The sequence below is a fragment of the Megascapheus bottae genome, chromosome 16 (assembly GCF_031878675.1).
Source record: "Megascapheus bottae isolate mThoBot1 chromosome 16, mThoBot2.hap1, whole genome shotgun sequence".
NCBI classification, from domain to species: Eukaryota; Metazoa; Chordata; class Mammalia; order Rodentia; family Geomyidae; genus Megascapheus; species Megascapheus bottae.
In genome coordinates this window covers 38,734,325-38,761,685 of record NC_143524.1, presented here as the reverse complement: position 1 = coordinate 38,761,685, position 27,361 = coordinate 38,734,325, and the positions used below count along the sequence as shown (strand labels likewise).

The 27,361-nt window shown below is 39.4% G+C and overlaps 1 protein-coding gene across 2 annotated transcripts; it reads right to left on the bottom strand.

Moving 5' to 3' along the window:
• Positions 1-370: 370 nt before the first annotated feature.
• On the bottom strand, positions 371-27,361 carry Nrip3 (nuclear receptor interacting protein 3). 2 transcript variants are annotated; one of them, XM_090348960.1, is made up of 7 exons: positions 27,123-27,361; positions 10,976-11,137; positions 10,107-10,189; positions 8,068-8,207; positions 6,224-6,276; positions 5,967-6,061; positions 371-497 (listed from the first exon to the last, which is right to left on the bottom strand). In XM_090348960.1, the coding sequence occupies exons 1-7, from the start codon at positions 27,294-27,296 to the stop codon at positions 386-388; spliced, it is 819 nt and encodes a 272-aa protein (XP_090205086.1). In that variant the 5' UTR covers positions 27,297-27,361; the 3' UTR covers positions 371-385. The 2 variants fall into 2 exon arrangements, with proteins under 2 accessions (XP_090205086.1, XP_090205087.1); XM_090348961.1 differs by lacking the exon at positions 371-497 and adding an exon at positions 5,207-5,669.

The window sequence follows — 27,361 nt, the reverse complement described above, 5'->3', positions numbered from 1 at the left end:
GTACCTTTTCACTTGGCCAAGATTCTCTTACTTTACGAGGCCTGGGAAACTCCTTTGTAGAGATTTTAAAAGAAGGTTTTCTCTAAATTTAAATAAAATGAGAAGGTTAGGAAGCCAAAGTTATTGTACACATATACACATGCAAAATCTGAGACAAATGTATCTGGGACCAAGGCTACCTGCAGCTTCATTCCTCTCCAATGATTACTTAGCTCTCTGCATGTTCCTTTCTTTCTTGCTCTTCTAGCCCATCCTTTCTGACCTATCCTATACACACTGGTCCAGGAGAAAAAAAATAGATTCATATATAGCATCAGTGATGATAATTTCTTTGAATTGTGTTTCCAATAGTTATGACAGAACACACATACTCCCTAAATACATATTATAGGTCAGTCCCATAAAATAATTTCTTGTGGGTATTATTAAATAAATAAAAGTAGCATTTAGCAAGATCACGAAATCTCCAGTTGTCAAGAGAAGGTAGGTCTTTTCTCCTGGAAAAAGAGATAAATCTCTTTGAAGAAAAATTGTCTAAATTTCTAGTTGCTAGTCACTAGTTAATTTTCATTCAAGTATTTGTTGAGTACTGGGTATATATTAATGAACAAAACTATGTTGGGGAAATAAACTTAGTATTCTGTATTGACAGTAACAAAAGAGAAACAGATTATATGTATACAGATGCTAGTAAGAGGGCAGATTTTTATGGAATGGCAGGTTCTGTATTTCATGAATGGAGTTGAAAACAACGTTAGCACAGTGAGATCAGGGAGGGAGATATTCAAATCTGAGAAGACAAGAAGAAACTGAATTAATTTAGGACATAGCATGTAAAACCATATAACCTGTAGCCAAATTCTGTTTCTGTACAACTCACAACCTAAAGATAATTTTTATACTTTTAAATGGTCGAGACAAATACCATGATGAAACATAAATGTGAAAATCTGAATTTACATATTGCCTGTGTCTATGCTATAATGGCAGAACTGAGTAGTTACTAAAAACTGACCCACAAAGCCAAAAATATCTGGCCTTTTATAGGAAAATATGGTTGACCCTTGATCTAGGGAAGTGGACTGGGGAAACAAGATTGTTCTTTGCTTTGCCTGCTGATATTGAACCTTACCATTTCTGTAATTCTGCTCTTATGAGGGTATACTCATCTAGATTGCTTTGCCATTCCTCACACCTAAGAAATAGGCCCCTTTCTTGCATTCATGTCCTCCAGTTGGTCTTAATGAAATATGTTCACTTTAGTATACTTCATATTCCCCAGTTGTTCACCAATGAGAGTTCAGATTTGTGTGTGTAAGGAGCCAGCTTCTGGAGGATTTTCAAAAGAGGGTAGTTGCTTCCTTAAACAGCACCAATTCTCATGTCCTGCCCATTTTTAGAATAAGCAAGATGAAAGTCATCATCATACACATACCCCTATCCACCAAGTACAAAATCATTCAATGTTTCTAAGAAGCCCAGATACAAATAGCTGTGTTTGCAGCCTACCATCCATGCTCATGGTAGGGAAGATTACCTCTACATTTCTCTGCCATCTTAAGTCTTTTCCCTGACAAACACAAGTGTCTGTACTAGATCAACCAAATGTCCTCTTTCTATCCTATTTCTCTTCTTTGATTTTCAGGGTTTGAAACTTAGTATTTAAATGTCTGGGTTCCCTGCAGAGTTAGGTTTGGGGTGGTAATTACAAATTAGGGACTGACTGTTGCTTCAGTGACAGCAATTCAAGATTGGAATCCCCTTTCTGAGTATTGCAGGTCCAAGAAAGAATGTGAAAAGGTACTGCAATGGAAGAACAAAGTATATAGCCATTACACTACTAGTACCATTTGACAAGTTACTGCCTAACAATAGGCATAGCTTTTTCTCAAATCTGGCTAGGAATCTGCCAGTCTCAGGCACTCCTCCGTCCCCCTCTCCTCACCTCGGGCTAGGAATTGAATTCAGGGCCTTGCACATGCTATGAAGGTGGTCTGCCTCTGAGCTACATCACTAGCCTTAGGAATATACCATACCATGAATTTAAAAGTTGCTGAGAGCCAGATCAGAGAAACCTGATACTTTTCATGACTAAAATAACTGGACAAAAAATAAAACTTTCTGTGATAAAATGATAGTATCTTCTGAGTAGTAGAATCCTAATTCTAGACTGTGACAGCCATTGTCATAGTTAAAGAGTGCTGCTTATTGACTTTACAATGTTTAAACATTCACATTTAAAAGGTAAGTTTCTATTATCTGTAAAACCTGCTCATTGGGAATGTAATTTGGACAACTTCAACTATATATTAAGGTTCATTTCCCCTTTTTCCCTTTTGAAGCTTCTCAGAGTTGTTTAAAGGCTTTTCCACACTGTTGATTGACTCATCATAAGACTGTTCTTATAGATGAAGCTTTGGTGAATACCCATAAGCAGACCGTTTCACATGGATTATCTCATTTGATTTTGTGGGTTCAGTACTATTACTAATTCTGTTTTGTAGACTATAAAACCAAATCAGTGAAGTTCACTAGTTACCCCCAAAGACAGTAAGAGGGAGCTACAGAAATAGCAGCTATGGAGGAGTCATGTACCCACAGCCTTGTGTTCAAATGATCCTAAAAAATAAATACTAATGCATTTCGCTATGCTTGGGCTCCTCCACCTTCCAGGTTGGGGCCCTGACAAACAGACTGTGACACAAGCACACAGAGGGGAATATTTCACTTTATTGTTACATCAGTCTCACAAATAAACTCAACACAGGCAGAAACACTTAGCAGATAAAGTGCCAATGCAGAGAAGCCTGGCAACAGAAGGAGGGGGGAATCCAGTTCATCTCCTCCATGTCCCCAGACAGATATTTCTGTTACACAAAAGTGAGCAGTTGACACACCGGTAATCCATTCTATACACACTCATAAGAGATAGAAAATCATACTGGGTAGGGTTTATGCAGAATAAGGAAATAGAAAAGTTAGAATATTCACTCCTCAAATGAATCAAGCATATAAATACCAATCAATAAAAATATTTTTCAAACTTCTGTATTAGAGATGGACATCTAATAAGGAGTACATTTTCTGGTACTTCTTGCTACTGTCTATCATCATAACTATGACCTGGGTAGACACTTTGCCACACCGTCAGAGGCACTAGAATTTTCTAAGAATCAGGGAAGAAGTAGCTCCCAAAGGTGAACCTAGTGCTAATTAATGACTATTAGGAAGATAGAAGCTATCAGAGTAATCAATTTGGAAGCATGTAAAGAAAGTTTCAGATCTTAAGATACCTGTAATTTTATAGACCTTTTTAGTCTGGATCTTAATCTTCAATTATTTGGTTAGAGAATTTAAGTGACCTGATTACATTGAGTGAGACTATGATATCTACATTACCCAGCTGTTTTTATTCCTGAACTAGAAAAATCACTGGACAATTTTCAGAGACCAGAGAAACACTAATGTCCATCTAGATCCTTCCCCTACTAACACTCTACTACTTTGAGCTATAGTGCCATTTCCAGTTTTCTGCTAGTTAATTTGGAAATAGAGAGTCTCACAGACTTTCATGCATGTGGTTTTGAACTGCAATCCTCAGATCTCAGCATCTTGAGTTGCTAGGATTACAGGCATGAGCCACTGGTGCCCAGGGAACCTGAGATTTCTTAGCTTCATTTGGTCCACAGGGAATCCAAAAGATAAACCTGAAGGAACCTGTAACCTGCCTTACTTGTGGCCAAGAATGGAGACTTGGAGTAGCTCTTTCAAGTAGGGAAGGAATGAAGTGTTTCAGCTCAGTACTAGGATAGGAAGCAGATCAGTGATACTATGAGAGGCAAAGGGTATAGAGAGCCCTCAGTGGAAAGGGGAGGAGTGTGGAGTGGCTTCAGTGGAAAGAAGCAGTTCCTCCAAAGTAAGGGAATAGGTGTAGTTGGTATATCAGCTGGCAGTCCTGGGAACATTCCTACCGAATATCAGAATAGCCTCTCCTATGACAGCTATGTTCAGCTTTCCATCTAGCTTCCTTTGCAGAAGCTGACAGGAAGGCAGTCTAGTCAATGACCCAATAACTGACTGCCTAGTTGTTCAGACAGGGGTTATCAAGTTCCTGACTTTAGGGAGCGTCTGCAAAGCCAAAAATGTTCAGAAGTCCAAAGTTTTCTGGTAGACGCAGTAACTGAACATTAAACAATATAATTGGTGGTACTGGGCAAGGTTCAAAGTGAGATTCTTTAAATATATGAGAACTACTGCTATGAACCAAGGGTAGATTTGGCAGTATGCCAAAAGCATATTTACAACTGGCTATTTTTCTGACTTATGCAAATATTTCTATGACCAAACTAAAAGAGAGACTCCATTGTAGGTACTTAAATCACTATGTTGACTATTGAACCAAAAACAATTATTTTAAATCTGTGATTTCCCCAACGCCACTCACAGGGATCAGGAAATGTCAGGCAGTTACAAAAGTTCTTAAGACTACTAGCTGCCCTGATTCTTTTCTTGCAGCAAGACAAAACTGAGGGGTTTACTAACCTTTAATCATCTACCTGGAATTTTACTCCCTATCTATATCCCCGGAAAGTTTTCCCAGGTAGGCCTGCCTCCCCACTAACTGATTCTATTCATTCTATCTCCTTGTACTATGGCCTTGTAATAGTATTTTTTTTCCATTGCCCTTCCTTATTTCCAGATACCTGAGCTTTTGTCAGATATATAACAAGCTATGTAGAATTTGGGGAGTAATGATTCACAATGGTGCCAAGATTATTTATTGAAGCTTTAAATTATATCTCAGGGATCACTATTCCTGTCTGTGATATGTGTCATTGCCTTCCTCTTATTCGAGAAGTTCAAAGTGAAAAGATTATATCATTCATCTTTGTACCCTCAAGTTTTAGGCACTAAGATTAAAGTATAATGTATCATTTAGGGCAGGGAACATTTAGTGGGTGTGGCACACAGAAAAGGGCCACCTGCATCCTCTTCCCTTACCCTGCTTTTTTCCCCACTCTGTCACATCCTTGCTTTCTCCTTAAAGCTTTTTAATAAATGAAGCAGCACAGGAGCCTTAGCTTGGAAGTCAGGTCTGATTTCTGGTCTCTTCTGCCACTGACAATATATGACTTTAGATGATTTACTTGCTTAAAGGGAAGATTTGTATCAGATGATCTCTCTGGACTCTTTAAGATCATCTTTCATACTAGAACTCTTTCATACTAGAGATATCAATGATTCAAACAGAATATTCCAATTCCGAAATACTGGTTTTCTACACTTCTTGGAAACAGCTGAAAGGAGGTAAGGTCAGGTTGCTGTTTATTTTACATTTAGCTATCAGAAAGGAAGCATCTATCAAGAAATAGAAGCCATATACTTGACTAAAAAGCAAATTCTTGGAAGAAGCAGAGAAATAGGCCACAAGTGTCACCTGGCAGTGTTAAAAGGATCAAAGGAGTAAAAAACAATGGCTATAACCAGACAAGATCTCTAACATAGACTATAGTCTAGAAAGGTTTGACTGTGAAGGAGCTCTTAGAGAATCTATTGGATGGGAAGGACTTGGTCCACAGCAAGTTCAAACCCAGTTTTCTCAATATGTCAACCTGGTATGTATGCTTATGTGCAGACACGCTGCAGGCTGTGGTTATGCTTCTGAAGTGCTGAAATGAGAAAGAAACATCAGAAGAAATGATACCAAATTTAGAAGAGTTATACTGAAGGCACATAAAACTTTAGCTTAAATGTTTCTCATTTTCCCCATCATTCTATGTAATATCATTGCAGCCCATTCTAAAGTATGGACTATGCAGTTTTGTGAAACAGTAAACTGTGGGGATAGAAAGGGGTAGATTTATGTATGATTTAGCTGACAACAGGATACAATTCCACATAATGTCTGAGAATATCCAACTCAGAATAAATGGATTTGACTTCATTAGACTAATTGGGCTACTCACTTGTCTTCATTCAGCGAAACTGTCTCCACGAAAGGGATTTCTTCTTTGTCTGTTTTCCCTATGATCAGCCGGTGCTTATCCAAGTTTATGATACACTAAAACAAAGGAGAATCATGCTCACTGTCAATTTCCCTTATGATCTTCAGGGGAAAATACACATAAAAAATACTAAAGGCTCACTTCCTATTTTTTTTTCCATGTTGGAAGATCCAGGTCTCAAAGAGGACATATCAAAAGGAAAATGCAGTTGATCTTACCTTCAGTGATCGGAGTGTCTGGAGACCAAGAGATAAGTTTCTCTCATTGTCCTCTAAATAAAAGAAAAAATTAAGTTCCAGTCATTTGTCATGCTGTCTTAGAAGTCATCCCAATTATCTAAGTTTATCCACTCATTCATCCACCTAAAACATCTGTTGAGGGGCTGGGAGTTTGGCCTAATGGTAGAGTGCTTGCCTAGCAGGCTCGAAGGCCTGTGTTCAATTCCTTGGTACCACATACATAGAAAAAAGCCAGAAGGGATGCTGAGGCTCAAGTGGTAGAGCTTAGCCTTGAGAAAGTCCAAGGACAGTGCTCAGGCCCTGAGCTCAAGCCCAAGACTGGCAAAAGAAAAAAATCTATTGAATCTCTCTCTCTTTTTCCAGTCCTGGAGCTTAAACTTAGGACAGGGGTTGGGCACTGTCCCAGAGCTTCTTTTGCTCAAGGCTAGCACTCTACCACTTGAGTCACAGAGCCACTTCTGGCTTTTTCTGTTTATGTGGTACTGAGGAATCCAACCTAGGACTTCATGTATGCCAGACAAGCACTCTACCATTAAGTCACATTCCCCGCCCACCAAGTGGAAATTTTTTTTTAAATTAAAATATCATGGGGCCGGGAGTTTGGCCTAGTGGTTAAAGTGCTTGCCTAGCATGTATGAAAACCCAGGTTCGATTCATCGGTACCACATACATAGAAAAAAGCCAGAAGTGGTGCTGAGGCTCAAGCGGAAGAGCTCTAGCCTTGAGAAAGTCCAAGGACAGTGCTCAGGCCCTGAGCTCAAGCCCAGGAATGGCAAAAAAAAAAAAAATTAAAATATCAGACCTCTACAAGGGTGAGGACTCAATATTTGCATACCCAATGCTATGGACATGGTATTAGAAATATAAACATAACTACATAGACATAAAAACCTAAGACTCTATAGACATGTTTTATTTCATAAATTAATATGTATTATGATATACAAACCCTTAGTCTAATTTTGATTATATTCTAAAAACTAAGTGCCAGTGATTGTATATAGAGATTCCCTTCTTGAACACTTGATTGTTAAACATGTCATTTGAAATATGATGTAAAAATCAGTGTTAATAAATTCTTTAATAAAAAAATATCAGACCTCAGAGTAGTCTGGTATAGAATGAATGAAGAGAAATGTAGGAAGAATGGGAAATTATTAAGGAATCCCTGGCAAAGGAGTAGATGATCCTGTCCTTTCACTAACTACTTCATGGAAAGCTCTGGGATATTTCCACCTGCACATAAAAATATTTCTTCTCACTGGGCTAGGTGGCTCAAGCCTATAATCCTAGCTACTAAGGAGGCTGAAATCTGAGGATTGTGGTTCAAAGTCAGCCCAGGCACTAAAGAATGTGAGACTCTTATCTCCAATTAATCACTAGAAAACAGGAAGCGGGGCTGTGGCTCTAGGGTTAGGGCAGTAGCCCTGAGCTGAAGAGCTCAGGGACAGTGCCCAGGCCCAGAGTACAAGCTCCATGACCCACTATATATATTTCTTCTCTTGTTCCATCGATTGTTCTATTTGAGTTCCAAACATTTTTTTCTAATTGATTCTTTTTTTTAATTTATTAACATTGATTTTTACATCATATTTTAAATGACGTATTTAATAAACAAGTATTCAAGAAGGGAATCTCAATCTGATTGATTCTTAGATGTTTTAAATGTAGCTCAGAGCCCATTTTGTATGGGCAAAATTGGGACAAAGTTTCTAGCACATAAAAATGGGAACCTGAGATTTCAAAAAAGTCAGTATTGCAGATATGAAACTTCTTGAGGGTTTTCATTAGGGGCCACAGTTGCTATCCCCAATTTTACTCACCAACCACAGCTGCTGGGAAGTCCAGGTGGAGGGAGCCCACTGTGATCACCAGGTGCTCAATCTGGCCCACTACTTTGAGATGCCGGGGCAGAGAAAGCTTTTCTCCTTCGTGCTTATGAGATTTGACATGTTCCTTGAGCCTGTATCAGGACAGAAAGATATCAGAATCTCTTTGGCAAATGTTTCTGACACACCACTGGAATTTCTAAGGGATTTCCTGGGATTTTATCAAAACACATGAACAACACCAACAGAAAGCAAGAGATAAACAGGCTATACTCATTTCATCACATTGTCCTAAGCATCTCAGGGAGATATGTGTTAAAAGTACTAATGGCTTACTTTCTATTTTTTAAAAAAGCTTGTATTACTACCTCATGGGTTAATGAGGGTAGTTCACATTCAGTGAATTCAGTTCTGCATTCTAACAACTGTACTACTTTGTGAGTCAGTGTAGTTAACATGTCTTTTTACCCATCTGTGGATTAAAAAAACAACACAGCAAGTTAATCCTAATTTTAGAAGCTGCTTTGTTCGATGTCTAATTGTTTTCTCTTTTCCATTTCAGTCTATTCTCATCCATTTGCCTTAGGCTATAAGGTTAGTAGGGGCAAGTATTTATTTTGACAAAGCACTAATATTGGTATCAGCAAGGAATATTCTAGAGAAAGCCCTCCTTAAGTTGACTTGTCAGAGAAGGAAGCAAAGGAATAACACCAAGGTTTACACAATTATGTAAGCTGATTGGAATAGCTAGCACCAAGCTATTATGGGTTGGTGGATAAGTACTTAATTATGGACTTTCTGTGCCAATACTTCTGCTTTCCTCCATTTCCTCTCTTTTGGTGTTACAGCACATCCAAAAGAAAATAATTGCAGTTTTACAGATGGTTATTAATTGCTCTGGAATCACAGCATACTTAAATTATGCATCAGGCCATTATTTGTCTTTCTGAAACCATCATATTATATCATAGCTCATCTCTTCACTAAATAGAAAAAAAGCTCTAAGATTTTCCCACAAATGCCTTTGAGTCTACCCTCATCAACTCCCACTTTACACAGCAATCACAAAACCTACATAGCCAACGTCAAAGACTAACAGTATTGGTAAGAAGTGAGGACAGAACAGACACAAAAGGAATAGACCAGGTGGCAGGGCCACTGATTATATAAATAAAGCTCCACATAACCAACACATATGGATGTCTTAACAGTAGCTCAAAATGTGCTACTATGTCTATCTTGATGATTATTTCTCTATAGAGAACTGGAATGCAAAATGATGTATTTTGCTTTATTTCTCTATAGAGAACTGGAATACAAAACAATGTACTTTACTAGAAATATGGAAAATGATATTGGGTTGATTCTACTGATTCTAGGCTATATCGCAGAGCCCATTAAGTAGTTTCCATGATAAAGAATAATAAAGGGAAAAGCAGACGTTGAAGAAGAAAAGAAGGTAAGCTATAGAATGGCTTTTCCCAACTAAAAGAGGACCAAACCCAATGTCAACTTCTGGAAGAACTGAAAACATTTAATATTCTAAGTGTCTGATTCATAGTCGGTCTCCAGCAGGGACAACAGTGGGATCTGACTGTGTAGTTTTTCACAGAAAGGGAAGGCACTAAGAAACATGTAGGAAGTCACCTCTATGAAGCCAAGTCCTAGTTGCCATAGCAGTGGACTCTCAGGCTGGCTAGAATTTCTTAAGGGCAACCTGTATATCCTCCAGGAATAACCCTGAGTAAGTTAAAGCCAACCACATTTCTGTCTTTACTCATCAAAGATATAACAATGGAACAATCACATCCAGTTGCTGTCTGGTGGATCAGCCAGTAGTCTCATCCAGAATCTAGAGATTTTCTTCCAACCTGCCTGACAAAGTGCCACACCTTTCCTAAGAACACTGCTTCCATCTGAGATTTGGGTTCTTTGTGTTTATGTGGTGACCATTACCACCTGTGACCTCAAAATAGAGTAGAGAAAAGTATGCATTCACACCTGACTTCCAACTAGCAAATGTAGCTACTCACCCCAATCTGTCCACACAGGCTGAGGAGATGAGATTGTATTGACAGCCTGTGTCAACCAAGGCTTTCACATCCTTTCCAGCACACTATGGGAAGGAAACATACAATTCAAAAAGGAGAAAGGCAACATGGAAGATAGATGTGCAGAGAGCAAGTAGCAGGTATCAAATAAAACATATGGTTGGAGACTGTCCTTCCAATTAGATGGCAGTGTCCCATTTTTTTACCCACTGCCTTTGATTACCTCTCTCTCCTACTGAATTCAAAGCTGGCACAATACTTCAAACGACTTGGATATCTCTGTGTGTGTGTGTGTGTGTGTGTGTGTGTGTGTGTGTGTGTGTGTGTGTGTATCCAAGGGCTTGAACTCAGAGCCTGAGCACTGTCTGAGTTTTTAGCTCAAAGCTAGCACTCTGATCACTTGAGCCACAGGATCATTTCTACCTTTTTGGTGGTTAATTGGAGATAAAAGGCTCAAAGACTTTCCTGCCTGGGCTGACTGAACTTTGATCCTCAGATCTCAGCCTTTGAGTAGCTAGGATTACAGGCATGGGCCATGGGAACCCAATTTAGGATTCTGGATATTCTACACATAGCTCTTAGCCATTTTTTCCCTAGAGCTAGAGTTCAAATTGAGGCCTTGTGCACATTAGGCATGCCCTTCAATTTTTAGAAATCACGTACCAGTTTGTAAATCTAATAAAATCTCTAGTTCTTCCTATAAAGATGTACATGCACACAAATTATAATCATTTCCAGTATATACAATATAACTTTTTATGAATTCCATAAGAACCACAGTTTATAAACTACTAATGGAATAATAAAGACCCCCCCCAAATCTTACTTTCCAGATCTTCTTTGAACATTACCTGGCAAGAAATCAAAATCATGTCATCTTCTTCCAACTTCTTCAGCCCCTCAGACTTAGACTGACTGAATTTGCTGGTCTTGGAAGCCCAAGGAACACGAGTGCTTCGAAGCTTAGACAAGTTGGTTTCCATGAGGCGCCTCTGCAGGATGTTATGAGGTTGCTTGAGGAATAGAGAGCAGAGGCTTCTTAGGAACAGGCCGCCTCCTCCTATCTTTCACTGTCCCCCAAGTGCCACAGAAATAACGAAGGAACCTTATACAACTGAACTCTACTTTGTTTCATACTTATTTTTCCTTCAGGTGGGGACTTCACTGGTATAGTCTGATCAGATACTATAAACCAGTTTGTAATAGGCCACCCTGAATGAATGAAAAAGCAAGATAGAATATTGTACTGGGAAAGGTGAATAAGATTAACGACTATTCTATGGCTAAATGGAACATTGTCATATTGGCTGTTGCCTTCCCTACCTTTCCAAGGGAAATTCAGGAGAAAAGTGGCTTTCATCTGGAACAAATAATGTCTGTTTTTATATATTTTTAATTAAGTTAGTACCCTATAGAAAGGGCAGGTGATTCTCATAGGTTGGAGAAATTTTTACACACAGGTAATCAGATGCTCTATTTGTTTCTATGTCAAGTCTCACTAATTTACAGCCTTATCTTTTACATTCAGACTGCAGAGCCTGGCTCTTTTGGGAGCTGAGTCACAACTGGGGTCGATGAGATAGAAAGGTAAGAATTCATACCTGCTGAGTAAGCCTCTCAACAGATATACTTTGGAAGCTGACAGAACCCGCAGGAATCATCCTCACTGACATCATCTAGACCTCAAGCTACTGTCTCCTCTTGCTCTATGTGTCATCAACTCATCTCCTCTTTTATCCTTCCTTCCTTCCCTCCCTCTGTGCTGATAAATTCAGGGTTTTATGCATGCTAGGCAAGTGCTCTGTCACTGAGTTACATCTCAACCTCCCTATTTCTTTTTTTTTTCTTTTTTATTGTAATTAGTAAAAGGGTTACATGATATTTGCCAGATAGAAGGTGCGTTAATTCACATACATTGATACCCTTTCACATGTCTTGGTACCCGTTCCCTCCCCCCCCACACCCCCCACCCGTCTTGGTTTTCCCCCTTCCCTATCAAATTTCAAATATCCAAATACAAATAAATTCAATATATTAGATAACAAAGTGAGATACTATACCAATATGAGATAACAAGGGACAGCAAAGGAGATGAGAGACAACATAGTACATTAAGGACAACAATCATTCATTATATGGCTTTTGTTTCACTATCCTGGAGGTCCTTTATTTAGCTTCACATTATATGTCCTTATGTATCAAGATTTTGCTCTATTGCAAATCTCTGCTAGTAGAGTCCCAGTCAACCTCCCTATTTCTTAATGCGACAAAAAGTGGTGATATAAGAACATATTGGCCAGGAGTTTGGCCTAGTGGTAGAGTGCTTCCCTAGCATGCACAAAGACCCGGGTTCAATTCCTCTGTACCACATACACAGAAAAAAAAAAGCCGGAAATGTTGCTGAGGCTCAAGTGGTAGAGCTCTAGCCTTGAGAAAGTCCAAGGGTAGTACTCAGGCCCTGAGCACAAGCCCAGGACTGGCAAAAAAAAAAAAAAAGAACATATATTGACCAGGAAGATGAGGACTTAATTAGACTGAACAGGTGATTCCAGGATACCTAATGTGAAGAAGCAGAATAAAGAGTATAAGTTTAAGTCTGATCTTTAATAGAGCTCAGGAGAGTTTCTAGGGCAGATATATCAATGCTCTTCTATTCCTACTACTCAAAGTAGCTTCTACAAAGTTTAAGACATTTCTTGAAAAGCTGTTTAACCCAAGAAATGTCTATACATACACATCTTATGTCAACTTTACAACATTTAAATTCTCTCAAAGGATAGAGCTAACCCCTAGTTTGTATCTAATCCTTTTCATATTCCTACTCTGATTTTAGGGGGAAAACAGCCACACATAGAAGTCCAGTTTTTAGACTGTTCCTGGAGAAGGGGATAGCAACAGAAGTTTTCATGATCTGCCACTTTATAGATTTCTAAAGAAGAAAGTAGTCAGAGCCATGACTCATGTAACCCCACTGAGGCTGAAGAAACAGATTCTCAAAATACAATGCTTTTTAGCAAAGCACTTCTAAATTAGTGTTATTGGTGAAAGGCGTGGGGGAGAAGCATTTAGTTTGATAAGGGGCTAAAGGAAGTGCTAACTCTGTCAAATTTTGTGCTGCAATACAGGGAGAATGTTTTGCTCTTCTAAAGAAGAAGACATTCTTCATTTTCATCTCTCTCACCAATAAGCCTGGATTCCTTGCTCAAAAGCCATAGTTAAAGTAAGGTGCTTACTTGTGTCAGTCAAGTCCATGCTTAGCAGAGCCAACTTGGACAAAGTAGGTTTGTACAAGTGAAACTGTATTCATCTAATTAGAGTTCTCTCACCTAAAGCTTGCATCTTCTATGGTCTTGCTGAACACAACATGTGCTTATTAGTCTGAATCTTTCAGAGGACCTACTCATCAACAGACACATGAGACAAAGGTGAAACTCTGAAATCATTCTTCTTGAAGCCATCTCTCTCCAGTATTTGACACTATTTTTTTGGCCAGTCCTGGGACTTGAACTCAGGACCTGAGCATTGTCCTCAAGGCTAGAGGGCTTTCTCAAGGGTAGAGCTCTACCACTTGAGCCACAGCACCACCTCCAGATTTTTCTATGTATGTGATACCTAGGAATTGAACCTGGGTCTTTGTGTATGCTAGGCAAGCACTCTACCACTAGGCCAAACTCCTGGTCCATACAGACATTTGCTTGCTTTTTCTGCCCTGGGGCTTGAACTTGGGACCTGGGCACTGTCATTGAGCTTTCTCAAGTCTAGTACTCTACCTCTTGAACCACAGCAACAGTTCCTTGAATCTCTTTATTCCTCCAGAGACTAAAGAACCGACTCAAAATTCCCAGATATTGGGAAGAAAAGCCACTCAAAAACTTCAGCTTCTCTCTTCAACACTTATTCTCTTCTAATCACATTCTTGTTCAGTCTTCTTTTTTTTTAAGTCTAAACCATTATTTTTTTCTGACATTCTACATTTTCTTCCCTGAGATTTTTTTGATCCCATAATATCAGTTATGGTGCCCTAACTCCCAAATCCAGTAGAAAAATTTCAGCTTTAACCAACTTCTCTGGCATTTTTGGCCCTGCTAACTTTCCTTAAATTGTTCTCTTTAATATTGACTAAAAGAGTGTTCAAACAAATGTTCAGCACAAAATAGTACTGATATAATATAAAATTAAAGGTGAAAGCCTCTCTATTACAGTAAAATATGTATTTTTTTCAAAAAATACCTTAATAAAGGTAAAATAGAGTCCTATCATAACACAATTATAAAATTCTCTATTTATTTTAATATATGAAAGACTTCTTCTATGTCAGGACATATAATTCTCTCTCTTAATTTTCATACTCCATAAAAAGTATTGAAGGTACAGTTGGGAGCTGGAAGCTCACATCTGAAATCCTAGCTATTCAGAAGGCTGAGATCTGAGGATCATGGTTCCAAGCCAGTCTGGGCAGAAAAGTCCCAATGAGACTCTTATTTCCAATTAACCACTTAAAAACCAGAAATAGTACTGTGGCTCAAGTGGTAGAGCTCAAGCCTTGAGCACAAAGAGGCTCAGGGACAACGTCCAGGATCTGAGTGCAAGCCCCACAACTGACAAAAATACTGTTTTGTGTTTTGTTTTTTGTTCCAGAGTTGGTTTAATCCATAGATACCAAGGGCCAATTATACTGTTACTTAAGAAGAAATACACTAGGGGCCGGGAGTTTGGCCTAGTGGTTAAAGGGCTTGCCTAGCATGCATGAAGACCCGGGTTCGATTCCTTGGTACCACATACATAGGAAAAAGCCAGAAGTGGTGCTGAGGCTCAAGTGGTAGAGCTCTAGCCTTGAGAAAGTCCAAGGACGGTGCTCAGGCCCTGAGCTCAAGCCCAGGACTGGCAAAAAAAAAAGAACTACACTATTATGTTTGGGATACTTTGTATATTGGTGTCTAGCTATAAAAGCAGTTTCTCACACAAATTAAAATTTTGAAATGGCTAAAAGGCTAGAGGTATTGGGACTTCAACAGTCAGAGGGTATGAATTAGGATTGGAAACACTAGTTGAAAGCCTTCATGAGACTCACTTTACTCACTTTTACTCTCACTTTTACAATTGGGAAGAATGCCAAAGAGTATTCCTTTTTGAAGTGGATATCAAAAGACTGGCTAATTGCTATTTTGGCTATGTTTTCAAGTTTCCAGAACAGCTAAAAGATAGTATCATGTTCCATACTAAATCAAAACTTAAGGACATGAATTTAAAGACTATAGAACCTAGAATAAAAATGATACATTTCAAGATATTGCATCACTGTGCAAAAATCATAGATAACATATTTCAAAAATTTCCAAAGAGAAAAAGTTGATCCAAATACAAAGAATTAGAGCTTCAAATGGAAAAGACTACTAAAGAGTAATAGCAAGTGCTAAAAGACAATATTGTAGAATAATACCTTTAAAATCTGGCAGTACAGGGCTGGGAGTTTGGCCTAGTGGTAGAGTGCCTGCCTAGCATGCACGAAGACCCAGGTTCGATTCCTCAGTACCACATACATACACTGTGCTCAGGCCCTGATCTCAAGCCCCGGACTGTCAAAAAAAAAAATCTGGCAGTACAACAATTTTATTCCTAGTAAAAACTATCTACCTATATTTATTTCCCATGCATCCTCAAGAAACTACTGAAAGGTATCATCCACCAAAGTGAGAGAAACAAACCAACAAAGAGAAAAGCATGGGATCTAAGAAATAAAGGATCCAATAGAAAAGAGAAGCCAAAACAATTCTGAAAATTGTAAAAAGAAAAAAATCCAAGATATGTGTTGTCTATTAAGCCTGAAGATCAGTGAGTGAACTGACAGGAAATATGTCTCCAAGAAAAAAAAAATGGACTTGCTAGATCATCTGTAGTTTTAAAGTACTTGGAGGAGATTTAAATTTCATGCTGGCAGGGGTCGGGAGTTTAGCCTAGTGGTTAAAGTGCTTGCCTAGCATGCATGAAGACCCAGGTTCGATTCCTCGGCACCACATGCATAGAAAAAAAGCCAGAAATGGTGCTGAGGCTCAAGTGGTAGAGCTCTAGCCTTGAGAAAGTCCAAGGCCAATGCTCAGGCCCTGAGTTCAAGCCCAGGACTGGGAAAAAAAAATTTCATGCTGGAATTAAATCAAAGAAAGTACTTTTGAGAAAAGTAAATACTTATATGAAAAAAAGAAACAATTATTTTAGAGTTAGCTGTGGATAATATAAACATAATCATGATTTGACCCAACATAATTATTTAGCAGAATATTAGTCTAATAGGAAAAGGAATATGAGGAGAAGGTATAAGAAGGTAAAGTGTCTATCCATTTTAACAAAATAAGTAGATCAAGCAGCAATAGTTAGCTGTTATGGTGGCACATGCCTACAATTCCAGATGCTTGGGAGGCTGAAGCAAGAACATTCCAAGTTCAAGGCAAGCCTACTCAATAAAATGAGACCTGTCTGAAAATAAAATGTGGCAATATTGCCATTTACTTTGAAATCATTTGAGGTATATGATTCCCTGATTTAGTAATTTTAATTTTTAGAAAAGTTTTAAATTAGGGCCGCAAGTTAGGCCTAGTGGTAGAGTGCTTGCCTAGCATGCATGAAGACCCAGGTTTGAGTCCTCAGTACCACATACATAGAAAAAGCCCGAGCTCTAGCCTTGAGGGAAAAAAAAAAAGCCCAAGGACAGTGCCCAGGCCCTGAGTTCAAACTCCAGGACTGGCAGAAAAAAGAAAAGTTTAAAATTACATACATATATATTTATGAAAATAAAAATATATACTCCAGATAATAGGAAAGAGTGCATCTACAAGAAGTATTAGTTTAATTGGAGGATTTTCTTACATAGCAACAGGTTTGGAGGTAGGCATTTCACACATTAACTCAACAGATTAATTGCTTCAAGGCTACCATTTTTGTGATTCTTTTGCACATGTTCCAATGTCATAAGGTGTCTGCCCTAGGTCCAGATATAACAGTCATATTTAAAGGAGGATTTTGCTAGGCTACCTTTTATTAGGAAAGCAAAAGCTTTTCCAGAAGTTCTTTTAGCAGTGTTATGACTATATCTTCATTTTTTTTGCCAGTCCTAGAGCTTGAACTCAGGGCCTGAACACCATCCTTGGGCTTTCCTCAAGGCTAGAGCTCTACCACTTTAGCCACAACACCACTTCCAGATTTTTCTATGTATGTGGTATCAAGGAATCGATCCCGGGTCTTCGTGCATGCTAGGTAAACAGTCTACCACTAGGCCAAACTCCAGGCCCCTAGGCCCCTATGACTATACCTTCTTGGTAAAATTCATATGGTCATGTGTAGCTGCAGGAGGTATCAGAAGAGAATTTAGCTTTTTTAATTTCTACAGAAGAGTGAGACATATAAAAACAACCGATGAGTTAGGGAGACAACTAACAGTTTCTATCAGGTCATGCAAAAGCTAGAGAAAAGAGAGACAGGAAGAAGGAGAGCAAGTAAGCAAAAGAGAGCATGCATACATATAAACAATTTAATTTGAACAGGCAAAATGCTCAGTTGCCCTATAACTAGCTTAGTACCTACTTTCACACATTTTCCTTTCATAATGTTTACTGGGAGGCATACTAGGGATTGAGGACTTTGAGTGTGCATGACAAGTACTTAGTGCTTACTTTATGTAATTTTTGGGCCAGTCCTGGGCTGGGCTCAGGGCATGAGCTCTGTTCTTGGGCTTTCTTAAGACTAGACTTCTACCACTTGAGCCACAGCACCACTTCTGGCTTTTTTCTATGTATGTGGTACTGAGGAATCGAACCCGGGTCTTCATGTATGCCAGGCAAGCACTCTACCACTAGGCCAAACTCCCAGCCCTTACTTTATGTATTTTAAAGTAGCACAACCACTTACAGACATTTTAGTTTGTTGTATAGAGAGATATCATTTTAACTATTTAATTCCTAATGGACATTAGGATTTCTTCCATATCTTTGTAATCAGAAATAATGCTGCAATAAACTCAACATTTCATTTTTCTTAATGTTCTCTTTCAACTGAAATCTATCCCATTGATTTTTCCCCCCATAACACTTATACTTTCTCCCTTATCCCTTATCTTGGTAAGCAAAATTCTGCCTCTTTAATTTATATATGACCGCTTCATTTTTGCAGTTACTGGTAGAACTGGTAAGCTTCTGTAATTCTAAAACATTACTTTCATGGTCCTCTTCTCCTACAATGGTTCTCTTGCCACCTAGATCAAGCAAAAATTCATCATTTATCATTAAAAATTCCTATTAGCTATAACCCCCACTTTCTAAAGTCATCTGTTTATTCCTCCATAAAGGTGTTAACTCTGCAAATACTTGTTACTTATTATCTTCAGCAAATCACTAATTTCCTAAGCATTATTTTTCTCTAAGCTTTGTTCTTCCTCAGTAATTAAAGAAGTTCAGCTCCAAGTCTTACTCATAATATTCACGGATACCTCATTTCTGCCAACCTTAGTAAATGATACCATTATCCATTCAGTTTTGTTTATTTGTGTATTTATCTGTTTTGAGATGGAGGTCTAGCTATGTTGCCCAAATTGGTCTTGAACTTTTGGACTCAAGTGATCCACTCCAACCTCCCAAGTAGCTGGGACTAAACATGTATACCATGGTGCCTAGCTTGTACATTCATGCTTGATTCTTAATCTAAGTACTGTTAATTCTGCCCTCCAAACCATATCTAGAATCAATCTACTCCCTATCTCCACTACCTCCAATCGAAATAAATCACCATCACTTTTTAAATTTGTACTCCTATCTTTTCTTTTACCCTTCAATGCATTTTCTGCATAGCAACCAGAGGTTTTTTTTTTTAATTCAAGTGAGAAAATATCCTCCATTATTCAAAACTCTTCAGTGGCTTGCCATTGTTCTTCAAATAAAATTCAAACTTCTTACCATGGTCTGTAGGTCTGCGTGACATTTGTTCCTGTTCCTTTCTCCACTTCCCACATACCTAACATTCTCTCCTTCCCTTCTTTCCTTCCACTCAATCCACATTCCCTTTCTTGTTCTTGTTCAAAATCCTTTTTTATCCCAACATCTTTCCACCTGCTGAAGCATACTTCCAGTTAGCTTGTTCTCCTCTTTCAAGCCTCAGCTCAAATGTTACCTCCCCAGAGGCTCTTTCCATGACTATTTTATTTAAAATAGGTACTTCATTTTTTTCCTCCTCTATATTTGGAATTAAACTCATGGCCACAAACTTGCTAAGCAAGCATTTTACCATATGAATCACATTGCTAGCCTTTTTGCAATTAGTTTATGTTTGAGATGAGATCTTCAACTAACTTTCCCTGGCTGGCTTTGGCCCTCAATTCTCCTACCTTTACCTGCTGAGTAGCTGATTACTGGGATATTTCATCTCATCTCTTTAGTTACTAACATATTCTAATATACAATCTTCACTTGCTATTTCACTCTTTTCACTGGAATGTTCATTCCACAAGGCAGAGATCTTGACTCTGTGTGTGTGTGTGTGTGTGTGTGTGTGTGTGTGTGTGTGTGTTGTGTAGTTTTCTCCCTCTAAGCCATATCCCAGACATTGGTTGTTTTAGATGAGGTCTTGTTATATAGCTCAGGTTGGCCTTTAACTTGAAATGCTCTACCTTAACATCCTGATTGCTAGGATTATAGAAGTATGACACCACAGCTGGGTACCTGTGACTCCTACCTGTAATCCTAGCTACTCAGGAGGCTGAGATCTGAGGATCAAAATTCAAAGCCAGCCTGGGCACAAAAAAGACCTGAGACTCTTATCTCCAATTAACCTCTAGAAAATGGAAAGTGGGGCTTGACTCAAGGGTAAGGTGGTAGCCTTGGCTGGTACTCTACCAAATAAGCCATCCCTCCAAGCCCAGAGAACAAGAACTTCTAAAGCTGCTTTTGCTAAAGAAAATACTCACCAGGCTTGACTCTACTTAGCCTCTAAGATCAGAGGAGACTAGGTACATTCAGGATGGTATGGCCATATACTAAAGTCACTTTCTCAGTCTATCTATGCCACATTGAACTTAAATCAAATGAAATTAATGGATTTCTATAATCCTCAGAAGAGTCCAGACTGGAAGATAGATGAAATGAACAATAAGATCAGAGTTAAATAGTGGAGAAAGAGACTGTTCAGTTTCTGAAGCTGAAAATAAAGTTTGTTATTTGGTGTTTTACAATAAAGTCTGCTAGCACTCATCTTAGAGTAGCATTTAAAAACATAAGTTTAAAAACACAAGTTAGGGGGCTGGGAGTTTGGCCTAGCGGTAAAGTGCTTGCCTAGCATGCACAAAGACCGGGGTTCGATTCCTCGGTACCACATACATAGAAAAAAAGCCAGAAGTGGTGCTGAGGCTCAAGTGGTAGAGCTCTAGCCTTGAGAAAGTCCAAGGACAGTGCTCAGACCCTAAGCTCAAGCCCAGGACTGGCAAAAAAAAAAAAAACACAAAAAAACCATGTTAGTAAGCCTTCCATGGTGCTATAGTGAAGATTAAGTGAAACTATATATTTAATTTATTTAAATATCGGATTTAAAGTAATAACTCATGTGGGTGCTAGTAGCTCATGCCTGTAAACTTCAATACTTAGGAGGCTGAGATCTGAGGATTGTGATTTGAAGCTAGCCCAAGCAGAAAAGTCCCCCTGACACTCTTATCCCCAATTAATCACTCAAAAACTGGAATTAGCACTGTGACTCAACTGGTAGAGCACTAACCTTGAGCACAAAGAGGCTCAGGAACAGTACCCAGACCCTGAGTTCAAGCCCCACAACGAACAAAAATAAATAAAAATAAAATAATAACCCAAATGTTACATATATAAGTTTTCATGCATAACCTAAAATTGAAGTTAGACACTATGCTTCTTTGTTTACTTCTATAATAGTCTGTTGAAGTTCTTTAACTACATTTTAGTCCTCTGACCTTGGAAATCTAAAAGGACACTAATACTGGTGCCTTCTCTTTTTTCACTTGCAGGCTGAATCCACAACACATGACTCATTCTACCCTATGGGCACACAGATTGTCCTTGGTTTGCCATTGCTCAAAAACATATGGGAATCTACCTAACACAGACTGTTACACTGACCTAGGCCTTCTGTGTTCTGCTTCTTTGCCTCTGCCTTGCAACCCAACAGAAATGTTAGCAAAGTAGCCATTTTTTTCTGATTGTTTTCTGCTTTATGTATTGGTCTGAGATTGATTTCAGCCACACATGAAGGCTATATTTTTGTCAGAAAGAATTTACAAGAGAGTAAAGAGCTGGAACAGATAACCTGTAAAATTCTTTTTACTCCGAGGTCTACAGAACAGATTCTGGAAGCAGCCTTCTTTTCCTGCCATCTCAGTCAACTGCTCACAGAGAATGTGTGAAGCTGTAATCAAAGGCTGATCTATTTCTGTCCTTCACTAGACCTGAGTAATGAGTTTTTCCACTGAACTACTATTGTGTTTATTGATGGTAACATCTTGGCAACCAGCAAAGGCTGCTTGGTCATGACTTTTCTAATGGAAAATCTAGTCAAAAGCTACATTTGAATAACTAACTAATCTCAGATTGAACTTTTTTTTTTTATAAAGGGTTTTGTTCCAGGTGTACTGGCTCCTAGTTGTAATTCCAGCTATGTGGAAGGCAGAGATTGGAAGGATTATGGTTCAAGGCCAGTCTGGGCTAAAAGTTAGTGATATCCCTCCTCCTTCATCTCAACAAATTAGAGGTCATGATATATGCTATAATCCTAGCTCTGCAAGAGACATGGGTCCTGATCTATAGTCTTCTTGGATAAAAATATGAGACCCTATTCTGAAAAATAGGCTAAAATAAAAAGTGCTAGAGGTGTGGTTCAAACGGTAGTTTGACTAGCCTATGTGCTGAGCAAGTGCAAGGCTCTGGGTTCAAAGATGAATACCTTAAAAATAATCAACTCCTGGTTTTCATTCTCTATTCCTATCTTGGTCCCTCTTGGGGCTTGAACTCAGGGTATGGGCATTGCTCCTGATCTTCTTTTGCTCAAGACTAGCACTCTACCACTGAGTCACAGCACCACTTCTGCCTTTTTCTGTTTATATAATACTAAGGAATTGAACACAGGGCTTCATGCATGCTAGGCAAGCGCTCTACCACGAAGCCACATTCCCAGCCAGTCTTCATTTTCTTACACATTTCAGTAACTGACAAGTACTCCAAATGCTAGGTAAAATTCCTAAAGGTCATCCTTGACTATTCTTTCTTTAGGACTCTGCATAATCCATCATCTATTTGTCAGCTCTACTTTCAAAATATATCTAGAACCTGATCTTTTCTTGTTACCTACCATGGGTTAAAGGTGAAAAGGCACAACTACCTTTTACCTAGAGGACTGAATAATGACCTACTAGTAAGTTTAACTGCTTCCCAACTACTAATAGTATAATCTACACGTTAGTCTAAGTAATCCTTTTCATAAAATAAGACATGTCCTATCATTCCTCTGCTCAAAATTTTCCATTGTTTCATCTCAGATGAAAGTTGATGTCTATACACTAAATATGCAAAATATAAATATGCATAAATATATAAATATGTATAAATGTAAATAAAGCCTATGAGGCTTTGGTATGACTTCCTATCACGTGCTTGATGTTATGTCCTCTCTCTATCACCCTCCTCTGTATTGATTTTGCTCTACCTACACATCCTCTTAAGAATCCTTCAATCTTAACAAGCATACTGACAGCTAGTCCTGGTACCTGCTATACCTTTTGCCTAGAAACTCTTTCCCATGACGTCTCACATCCTCATTTTTTTCAATATTTTCTCAAATGTAATCATATCACAGAGACCTTCCCAGACCATCTTGTAAAAAAACAAATAACAATACACCAATCACCCCACCCCACCTTTGCCACTGGTCTCCCTACTTCCCTTACCAAGACCTATTTTCTCAGTACTGAATATTTCCTGAAATGCTACAAATGTACTTTAATTTTTAAATCATCTCCTCATAAGAATACAATTGCTATGAGGTCAAGAACTCATTTTGGTCACCATTGTATCTCTAGTGCTTAGATTGTCTGACATGTAGTAAGTGCTCAATAAATATGTGTGTAACATATTAACTTGCCTGTCCTATCATTCTCCCTCACTTACAAATTTCTTATAGGAAAAATACTTTTCTATTCTTGATTTTGTAGTTTTAACACCTAGACTGAATCTTAAATATAGAAAATATTCAAGCAGTGTTTGAATAACAATTAGTAAGCAATTAGGATGCAATGACAGTTGTAGAAATTTTCAATTTGTGCCAAACCCTAGTATTATACTCATATTTCACGTCCAATTTCTAAGGCTCCAAAGTTCTCGGCCCTAGACTTGTTACATTGTGGAAAGCTAATCTATAGAGCACAGCCTATTCTGACTTTGCCTTTCTCTGTCCTAACATCCTTCCCCTGTCCTCCATTTCTAATCCTAATTAGCTTAGCTAAAGCATATGGCCATATGCAGAATCAATCAGGGAAAACAAACCTCTCTACTACCAAGGATATGACTTGTACATATAACTCAGTAATAACAACACATAAGAAAGACAATATATTACATGACAAAACTTGTTAAAATTACAAAGCCATTAACACAATGAGAAGAATCTTTATGAAATAACAAAATGGAAATCTGTTCAGATGGTTTGAGTTCTTACTTCAAGTAAGAACAATTCAATTAACTTTAACATTCTCCAAATTTCTATTCTAATGAAAACAAATAGACTCCATGCTGGTCTATTCAACCAGATGTTATATAAAATGAAGTGATAAGGATGTACTTCTAGGGCCAGGAATATGGCCTGGTGATAGAGTGCTTGCCTAGCATGCACGAAGACCCGGGTTCAATTCCTCAGTACCATGTATATAGAAAAAAGCCAGAAGTGGTGCTGTGGCTCAAGTGATAGAGCTTCAACCTTGAGAAAAACTCAAGGACAGTGCTCAGGCCCTGAGCCCAAGCCCAGGACTGGCAAAAAAAATAAAAATAAAAGAATGTACTTCTAGCTAAGCTTAGTGGTACATGCCTATAATCCTCTGAAGTTAAAGGCAGGAAGATCGATTTAAGGGCGCCTTTGCACATGAGACCATATCTCAAAGCCAAAACAACATAAAGCATAACAAATTCTCATGATTATAGTCCTAGCTACCCAAAAAGCTAAGATCAGGAGATTAAGATTTGAAGCCAGCCTGAACAGAAAGTCCTCAAGATTCCATTTCCAAAATAACTCAAAAAGTCAGGCAGGAGGCAAGCAAGCCACATATGAATGAGATGCTGAGTTAAAGTCCTGGAACCAACAAAATAAACAAAACCCAGAAGGGCTGGAGGTGAAGTTCAAGAGGTAGAGTGCTTTCCTAAGTAGGCATAAAGCCTTGAGTTCAAAGTTAAGGGACAAGAAAAGAATATCCACCTAAAGTCATTTCTAAGATTGCAGCCTCAGGCTACAACATTAGTTCCAAGGGACCTTACACAATGCTGTTTCATCCCAGTACTTGCTGCTCTGCTAGCTCTACCTCCGTCTGCTTTAGTTTCTGTGACCTTTTTCTGGCGCTTCTTGCAATCACTTTCACATTAAAGGTGTGAGAACAGTGAGAGAGGGAAATTAACTCCATACAAATGGAATAGAGAATGTGTGAAATGTGGTTAAGGCCTTCAAAGTCAACTGCTATGTGTCATACCCATGGCAATACTCTGCTCTTCCAGGATGCTTCCTTTCTGCACCCTGCCACTATGTTCTATGCTATTGACTCCTTCTGCCTTAAGTGTGACAGACTGGAGTAAGAAAAACAGATGGAATTATCTTATATAGCATGTCATAATGTAAGGATTCCTTGGAGGAAGAGATCTCTTTAACCACCTAGAATGAGCAAAGGTCAATACTTAAGTTTATCAAGGAAAAAAATTAAAACTTTAATTCTTCTAATATCTGCTCTATTGATTTCTGAAGCTTCCAGGGTCTAGAATTATTTTGATCTGGAGGAAAGGAAGTTTCTATCTGACTTTCTATATAAATCTAATCAATTTTAAAGTGAAAAAAGGAAGAAATTTTCAGCCATTCATTATTTTGGATTAGCATATATCCTTAGGTTTGGTAGAAAAATAACTTCTTGTTTATTTGTTCTGAGACAGTATCACTACAGGGCCTAGACTGGCCTTGAACTTGTGAGCCTATTACCTCAGCCTCCCAACTGATGAGATATAGATATGTACCACTATGCATACATAGCATTAGGAGGAAAAACAACTTTAAAAATTTGCTAGATGGGATAAAGGTATGGATCAGTCATAAAGCTCCTGATTAGCAAATGTGAAGTTTTGAGTTCAAATCCCAGTACCTTCAAACAAATTAAAAACAGAGCGAGAAAATTAGTGTTCATATCCCTTCACATAAGTAACAAATGGAGTTAGGGTATCGATAAAATAGTTGAGTACTTGCCTAGCATTTGTAAGGCCCTGGGTTCAATCCAGGGGGGAAAAAATGTAATGGCAGAAAAGAAAAAAATCTGATAATGATGTTTGTATATCTATCATTAGAGCTACTTAAAAATAATAAAAATGCAGGTCTATCTCCATTGACATTCTGGGACTAGAAATGGGAATCTTAGTGAACTCAGACCAAAATCCACATCCAAACTGAAACATTTCAAAAGTGCAAAATAAAAAAATACTAAAAAAAATATGTGTAGAGCTCTTATTTCATTTGTTCCTTTTTTCCTTCCTTCTCTTTTCTTTCTTTCCTTCTTTCTTTTCACTTTCTTTCTTTCCTTCCTTCCTTCCTTCCTTCTTTCTTTTTCCCAGTACTGGAGTTTGAACCTAGAGGCTTGCTCTTAAGCAGGTGCTCTACCATCTTACTGCCTTTATAAAAGATCCTTAATTAGTATTTAAATAAATTAACCCCCAGATGAATTAACTAATTTTGAATTCACGAAAACTACAAAATTACATAAATTCAACCAAGCATCACTACTGTGACAGAGGAATGGTAACCCTTAGCCAGCCCTCCCCATTCTATAGCTGGAAGACAGCGTGGTCTTTGAACTCAGGAGCCCACCCTGGGCTTCTCCTACGTAATACCAACAACAGTTTGAATAGGGAGAAGAAGAAAAACAAGAACAAGGGGAAAAAAAAAATGACTGCAAGAGCGCAGCTCCAACCACATAATCCCATTAGCTGGTCAGTGAGATCAGGACGCCGGTCTGGTCTCCTCCCTCCACCCACTACGTGGGGGAGAACTGGAGAGAGGGAATGACTGCGATAAAGATATTTGGGGTTCAGGAAGCCATGTTGGACCCCATTTTCTCTCTTCTTTCTCAGGACGGAAGGTCAAGAGTAGATCAAACGGGACACGGGGAGGGGAGAGGGACATGGGAGTCAACACAGGTGATCTGGGTGCGGGGGTCTGTCGAGAACGCCCCCTCTTCTTTCCTCCGCGCTCCCTCACTGGGAGTCACCTCTGTCTCGGTCACAGGACCGGCCACGCAGGCTGTCAGGCAGCGGGAGTTGTCCTCGCTGAGGAGCCCACAAACCAAATCCGGTACAAAGAATAAGCATGAGGAAAGGAGAAAAGAGTAAGGGGCAGGGTCTCTTCCTTCTAAGGGAGCGGGAGTCTGGAAGTGAGGAGGGGGAGCTGCGAGGAGGGGAGGAGGAAGCCGGGAGTGGGGAGGGGGAGCCCGGGAGGGGGGTGAGAGAGAACAGGGAGGGGTGGGGAGGAGAGGGAGCCAGGACCGGGCGCAGGCTAGGAGGCCAGACGGACCCTCTAGGGAGACCAAAGCCCCGAAGCGAGGCTGGATGAAGAGGAAGCCCAGCGAGCACCCGCTAGGCGGCGGACAGCGGTAGTGGACCGGGCCGGGTGGGTGACTCGGTGAATAAATACCGCGCGGAGGTGACGGGGGGCGCTGAAGGCCAGGGTACAGGGCGGGTCCCGAGGCGGCCGCGGCCGCGGGGGCCTCACCGTGTCCTTGGACGAGCCCAGCTTCTTGAGGCCGTCCAGGGGCAGCAGGTCCGCGGAGTCCTTGTGGATAAATTGCACCGCCTGCTTCATCCGGCGCTGCTGCCTCAGCGACGCCGCCTCCCGCATGTCCGTCTCCTTGCGGCTGCCCTCGGTGAGGAGCCCTGAGTAAAACATCGCTGAGGCGCCCGCGGCCCGGCGGCCCCGTCGCTGAGACCGGCTCGCAGAGCGCTCAGCCTCGA